The 7,178-nt window shown below is 47.1% G+C and overlaps 1 protein-coding gene across 1 annotated transcript in view; it reads left to right on the top strand.

Annotated features, from left to right (window-relative positions):
• The first annotated feature begins 1,402 nt into the window (after positions 1-1,402).
• LOC142159548 (voltage-gated inwardly rectifying potassium channel KCNH2-like) overlaps positions 1,403-7,178 on the top strand; it is a 115,435-nt gene continuing 109,659 nt past the window's right edge. Inside the window, exon 1 of the mRNA XM_075214440.1 lies at positions 1,403-3,171. Coding sequence (XP_075070541.1) covers positions 3,096-3,171 — 76 coding nt within the window. The 5' untranslated portion in view covers positions 1,403-3,095. The remainder of the gene's footprint in view (positions 3,172-7,178) is intronic.

Below are 7,178 nucleotides of genomic sequence, written 5' to 3'. Positions count from 1 at the left end.
GGGGTGTGCGCTGCTCTGGGACGACTGCAGAGCATCTTTTCTCTTGATTTGTATGTGTACTCAGGAGTCGCCCTATACAGACGGCGTGATGGCGTTTTATATGCAGCTGATGTTATACAGACGCGAGGAATAATCAGGACCCCATTGTCCTCTCACTCGTTGTTCAATCTGTGGGCAGAACCCCAGGTGTGATCCCAGCACCCCCTGATTGTCAGATATAATTGACATATTTTTGGGAGCTGCCTTTTTTGGGGTCCCAGGATAAAGGCACCCCGACATTTAGCATCAGCGCCACCAATTGTTAGAAAGAAAGCAAGAAGCTGAAATGGAGAAGTGGTGATAAACATCAGTTACCATCATTCACTGTTCCAGCCGGATCCCCAATCTCACAGTACGGTGTTACGGGGCAGCTACAGGTGAATGCGCCACTGATAATAGGCGCATTCACAGAAACAGTGATGTTAGGCGTATGCGCAGTTCTGCGTGTTAAAAATGACCCTTATTGTTCCCACATTACAAAACCCATGTTCCCCGTCCCCCAATGCATCTCTTCTAGTTATAATGAGACTTTTCTGCAACGTCACATGAACACAGAGGGCGACTTTCACCTCTGTAACATACAGACATAAATCCATCTGAAATCATTGTATAATCCACCCCCTCTTCACCTATATAATAACTTGTCAAATCTAGAAATTTGAAACGTTGCTCCCATAATCTAGAGCTGGCGGTTTGGACTCTTGAAATACGTCGGCCGCGGATTAGTGAAAAGCTTCAAATATCTAGTGTTTGTTTAATCCGTGTCTTAATCCCCTCATTAAATCAGCCCGTCCTACACCTGGTACCCGGCTCCTTCACCATCTGATCCTGAACTGCAGGAAGATGCCGATGATTGTGATATTTATCATTGATGGAGATTCCGCTGATTAGGATATTTGTCGTTATCGGAAATTCCGCTGATTGGGATATTTATCATTGATGGAGATTCCGCTGATTGGGATATTTATCATTGATGGAGATTCCGCTGATTGGGATATTTGTCGTTATCGGAAATTCTGCTGATTGGGATATTTATCATTGATGGAGATTCCGCTGATTGGGATATTTATCATTGATGGAGATTCCGCTGATTGGGATATTTATCATTGATGGAGATTCCGCTGATTGGGACATTTCCGATGGCTGTATCTGTGCCTCTGGTTTGTCCCGGGAGCAGTCCCTATTTCACCCTCTCCTTGCCAGTCCCACCTGTCACTCACTCATCGGCTCAGCATGTGATAGAGACATCCTAGAGCCACGGCTCCTCCTCCCTGTATCTCTCCTGAGCAGCACACAGACCTGTCTCCTGCTCCCCCACCCTCTCTCTCCATAACACAGGAGCCTGCAGTCTGGGTCTGTGATGCTTCCCAGCTGGGATTCCCTCCTGTCTGACAGCGGAGGGGGAGGCAGAGAGAGGAGGAGCAGCATCAACAAGCAATAGCAGGCAAAACACCATCCGTCTCCTACAGCATCCCCTTCTGCCTTCTCTCCTAATAAGGGGATGCCTTCTGGAGGAGACGGCCCAGGCTGTCTGCCAGCCAGATCCTAGAGCACACGTCCTGCACCCCGTGTGTCACGGACAAAAGGGACATAGTGACAGCAGCAGGAGCAGGTGCTGGGGAGGACATATCTCCAGAATAACCCAGACCTGTCACCCGGATCTGAGGGTATGACCTCCCTCCCCTGCACGCTCAACACCGATTCCCGCCTTCCACAACAAAGGATCATGGGATAATAGCGCTCCTCGCACGCCAAGCCACTGGGATAACTCCACTAGTACCGCTATTTGGGATTGCCTCGCTGGAACACCCATATTTATCCACCACAAGCTTTTTCCCAAACCTGTTCCTCTCCCAAAGGATTAATGTCCGGAAACATTCTAACACGAAGATTTGTTGTAGACATAACAAGTGCAGCCCACAGTGCCCAGTGCCCCCTGGTCCTTTCCTGGTACCTTCCATGTAAACCTAAGGTTTTCACCCCGTGAAATGCCCTGTCCTTTGTGGGGTGCAGCTGGCCTGGGGGTATAGTCTGCCCATGCACCCAGCTACGTACGGAGCTGCATACATGGAATTTGAGTCATATTAGCATCTAATCTTTGTGAATTCACCTTCTGTACAGTATATGAAGCTGGTAACAACACCAGATATTGTGTCATTGTATATCCGTGTATCTGCAGTGTTTGTCCTTGACACTGGTTATTTTGCATGAGACACTGACTAAGCTTCATCCATGTGCTAACTGGAGGTCACACTGAATGTGTTCCCCTATTATCTTGTTGTGTAGGTATTGTTAGCTAATAATAGGCATTGCTGCTCAGCTGGATGAGATAATTGTGTGCTCACATCTCTCTATCACCTCTCGCAGTGCATTGTATGAGGAGGAGTGTGACAAGTGTCCCTGGGTTGTGTGGTGTGTTGTCTCACACTTATTGTCTGTCTGTATGTTGAATTCACGTCAGTTGTGCCCCTCCTTAATCCACCAGCATCTGATAGCCCTGGATCGCTTGTGATGAGCTCTGCAAAGAGTTAATAGAGGGCTCTGCACACGTGTATTTCCTTGTAAGTAGTATTAATGGTGAGTGGCATTGAGAGCCAGCGGCTGATTTGAATACAGGTGCAGGGGCACATTTCTCCTAAATCCCTCCCTGCTATACTTTATCATACCCCAATCATCAGGCAAGACCATAACAGCCACCAATGAGCCACAAGAAGACCACGGGCATTGGGTAGCTGGAGGGTGAAGCTACATATTGGCTGAGAATACCACGAGTGGCCCTTGTCTTCTGGTTTACCCATATCTGCGTTTTGGTTTCTCACTGGAGCGTGGAATAGTTTTATTTGGCTAAACACTGACGTTGGTCTCTCCGGTTCTCTATGTCTTCTGGATATTTTGTCCTTATCCACCTTCTGCATATTCTTTGCTTGAATTGGACTTGAAGATCATTTTTATTGATTTTGTTTGTGTTCTAAGAGTGGCAGATACCCCCTTCGTGTGATCAACATTTCTATTGGCACCAAGGAAGATAGGGAGCAGGACGTACCCATGGGATAAGGATGCCCGTCCGAAGAGGTCACGTCGCCCCTCAGAACACTTTCCTGGACACAATTATACGGAAATTTGAAGGACAAAGTAAGTGACGTGAGAACAAATTGTATTATTCACTTTGCTACCTCAGGACCATCCTTATGCTTCCTGACAAAGGGGCAGTGCCAGCTGGTGCCCCCTCTGCCAGGGAGCAGCTGTGCATCCACTATTCTGTCTCACTCTCTGTTCCTGCGTCACCACCTGCTATTTCCCCTTTCTATGTTCTCCCCGTCTGTGCCTCACACATTCACTGTATTATCTCTCCCAGTCCCTTTCCTGGCTGTCTAAATATCTGTCCTCCTTAGTGTTACTCTCTAATGTTCCAGACCCCTGTTTAGGTCTCTATATGTCACTGTTTTATCTCTGCTCTGGACAGGTTTAATCTCATATAGGACGGACGTCACAGAGGACAATTTCAGTCCCTGTGTAGCTGGACCTGTAGATTGCAAACTTCTCAGTAATTGTTGCTATAGCTCCCTGTATCTTCCCTTCATCCAGAATGTATCCGGCTCAGTAATGAGGCAGCTCTCCATCGCCGGCCTGGGGTCAGGAAGCTGTGTTAGAGTTTCTCTCTGTAATGAAATAATGTGTATTGCAGAATTATGTCATGTGGAATGTTTGGAAGCTGCGTGTTACACGTTACAGTTCTCTGCTGCGGAACCTCTTCCAGCTCTGTGTGTTTTCAGGACATTGGACTTCCAGTGTTCTGCTTTACTACTGATAAGATTGCAATTAAACTGTAATGACCTCGGGGTAAGGGGCTGTGTGTCTGCTGTGTACAGTGTGCGGCAGCAAAGCATCAAGTGTGCGGCCAACAACTTCTCATCCTGGTGTTAAAGGAACAGAAATGTGTTTTGTATAAAATGTTACTGGCTGCAAGTCTGTGCTGGAACTGGCACCGGGGTGGTGCACTCAGTGTACGGAGCCAGCGCGGCTGATCTGGCAGCACCAGGTGATTCCGTTCTATTCATTATTTCACAAACTTCCCTGGTTCTGTTCCATGTGCTGGGAACAATGCAATGTACATGGATAAATGTATACTATAGCGTGTGATGGGAACACGGCATTGTACACGGGTGAACATATACTGTAGCGTTCTAGGTTATCCACGTGATGGGAACACGGCATTGTACATGGATGAACATATACTGTAGCGTTCTAGGTTATCCACGTGATGGGAACACGGCATTGTACACGGGTGAACATATACTGTAGCGTTCTAGGTTTTCCACGTGATGGGAACACGGCATTGTACACGGGTGAACATATACTGTAGCGTTCTAGGTTATCCACGTGATGGGAACACGGCATTGTACATGGATGAACATATACTGTAGCGTTCTAGGTTTTCCATGTGTTGCATTTTCACAGGAAGGTCCAGGATTTTCCTTTGGAAAATCTACCGGTATCTACCTGGATTTGAAGGATTTTTGCACGTCATTGGATTAATGACTTCATGTGGAAGTCTCCCACCTGTTTTCAGTTTTGAGCCCCAACCTCAGGGTACAAGACCCCATATAGGAGAGCCACTATACCCACATGGGCTATTCCCCATACATAGAGGAGACCTGTACTGCCGGCTTACATGTGGGTGTTACCATTCCATTTTGGGCTGATTTCATCAATCTGTAAGGAGTATCGCTGACCTCAGTTATCCTGCACGTCCTGGGGGTCATTCCCCTCCTCGACCAGGTCTGGCCAGGGTGGGTTAGTTCTCATGTGTCAACCCCACACCATAGAGTTAAGTCGAGGAATATATCCGTGAAGTGAAAGCGATAAATGATCTGATTCATCTGTTAGTCTTAGTCCCATCTAGGTGTCTACACAATTATATGTTTTGTCTTCTCTATGTAATTTTCATAGATATTAGAGTTTTTGGAGCTGATTTATCAGACAGTCCTATTGCTGGGGTTACGGCTGTCACTGACGGTCCCTTCGCTGGGGGGGGGAGGTTCCAGGGTTGGGTTTTCTGTGCCTATTTGAATATGGTGGTGCTACTTATAGTGACATAATACGTGTTCTGTTCTGTTTCAGAATGAAGATTACAGATTAAAATCAATAACATTATTTGAATAAATTATTTGTTAATGTGTGAAGGTTTTTAAATATGTTTTATAATTCGTTTGAAGTAATGTTTATCTTTAATTCATTTTTTTAACGCCTGGACCTAAAGTCTGAGCAAGTTGGCTCATGCATGAGCACATCTGCGAAGACTGACCGACACGGCGGTAAATTAAGCAGCTGGAGGGCGCAGCTATTGTGATTTAAATTGCAATGTCACATTCTCTGTACTTGTCCATCTTGGCCTGTATGAGTATACTGTAAGTATTTAATATATTCATATTTCAGTGTAAACCGTAGCCTCATCTGTTACAGGGTGCGCAGTCACGCTTGCCATAAGAGAGCGTTGAATGTAAAGACGCCGTACACTCCAGGGTGTTCTGTGGAGTGTGGGGCGCACGTACTCTGTGCTGTACATCTTCAGCCCAGACCATTGTACCAATAACACGTAACTGCCACCTCACAGCTGTCACTGCAGTCCCTAATTTCACGCTCTCTGTATTTGCTCGCTATATCTCAGTATTAGTGGTCTGCATAGTACTACTTCTCGCACAGAACACGAGTCTTCTACATGTATGAACAGCCACTTCTTGTGCATTCATATGTTTATCAGATGTTTCTAGGGAGGCCACGTCTGTGTAATGGTCATAGGCTACCAAATTGTTATATTAAGGGGCCCATTTCTGAATGGGGGGAATCCCACTTCTCTGGTGAATACGGGTACTTTAGTCACAGTTCGGGCTTCTCCCATCTATTGAGGGGTTACTGGTGGTGAAGAGTTGTTCCGTATAATATCACTCACGTGCTCCTGCTGTGTTTTATGTAGGTAGTTTTCTATGCCTGTGAATCTGTGTGTGTGACCGGTATTAGATTTCATCTCTGAGATCCGGGACTTGTGGTCCCAGACGTGGTGAGTTTGTATTTTTAGGCCAATGTTAGGCCCAAAGCAAAAGCCCCATCCGAAGCAAGAATAGAGTCAGAATCAATCAGATTTCCAGCATATTTATAAGTAGCCAATGACTACATCAGTGCGTGTGTTGTCACAACATGGTGCCCCTGTGACATAGACAGTGGTTTGGTGTTTGAAAACAGTTATATTTCACTTAGGGTCCTAACGTTGTGCTTTTAAAAATCCCAGGAGAATGTCTGTACTATCTGAGCTGCTGAAGGGCTATAGACTTGAAAAGCCAGAAAAGGGTCCAGGGGTTATAGCTAGAGAGAGAGGGCGGGGTCCATCCATTTGGTACATTACCTGAGTGGTGCAGGTAAAAAGGCTTCAGCTCAGCTCAGTCTCTCACTGCCTGAGGACAGGAGCCTAATATCTGCCTGTCAGTTACTGTGCTGAAACTTCTCTTTGTTTTGTCTTAGTTTGTTAGTCAGGAGTGACCGATGTTTAGTTAGAGTCGGACAGGAAGGTATTTATTTTGGAGTTTTCTTTTGTTTTCTTACTGAATAAGACAGGCTGAGGACAGTTGCACAAAACCTTTGGGCTTGTGTGTAGTCTCTCAGCTGCTATAAACACCCTCTATCCCAGGACTTGGTACTGGGCCCCCCACCCGATGACACCTCTTACATCTGATTTGTCCTGACCACCACGTGTGTGACTAAATTAACCACTGATCCCAAATCCCCCAAGACAGAAACTGCCCTTGTGTGTCCAGTATTAAGTCAGATCTACTGGGTCTTTGTTTTGATTTATCTCTCGCTGAGTCGGGGACTCCGCTGGGCTCTCGCTGAGTCGTGGGGACTCCGCTGGGCTCTCGCTGAGTCATGGGGACTCCGCTGGGCTCTCGCTGAGTCGGGGACTCCGCTGGGCTCTCGCTGAGTCGGGGACTCCGCTGGGCTCTCGCTGAGTCGGGGACTCCGCTGGGCTCTCGCTGAGTCGGGGGCTCCGCTGGGCTCTCGCTGAGTCGGGGGCTCCGCTGGGCTCTCGCTGAGTAACGGGGGCTCTCGCTGAGTCGCGGAAGCTCTGCTGGGTTCTCGCTGAGTCG

The sequence above is a fragment of the Mixophyes fleayi genome, chromosome 5, assembly GCF_038048845.1.
Source record: "Mixophyes fleayi isolate aMixFle1 chromosome 5, aMixFle1.hap1, whole genome shotgun sequence".
Classification (NCBI taxonomy): domain Eukaryota; kingdom Metazoa; phylum Chordata; class Amphibia; order Anura; family Limnodynastidae; genus Mixophyes; species Mixophyes fleayi.
This window is presented reverse-complemented; position numbering and strand designations above follow the sequence as displayed.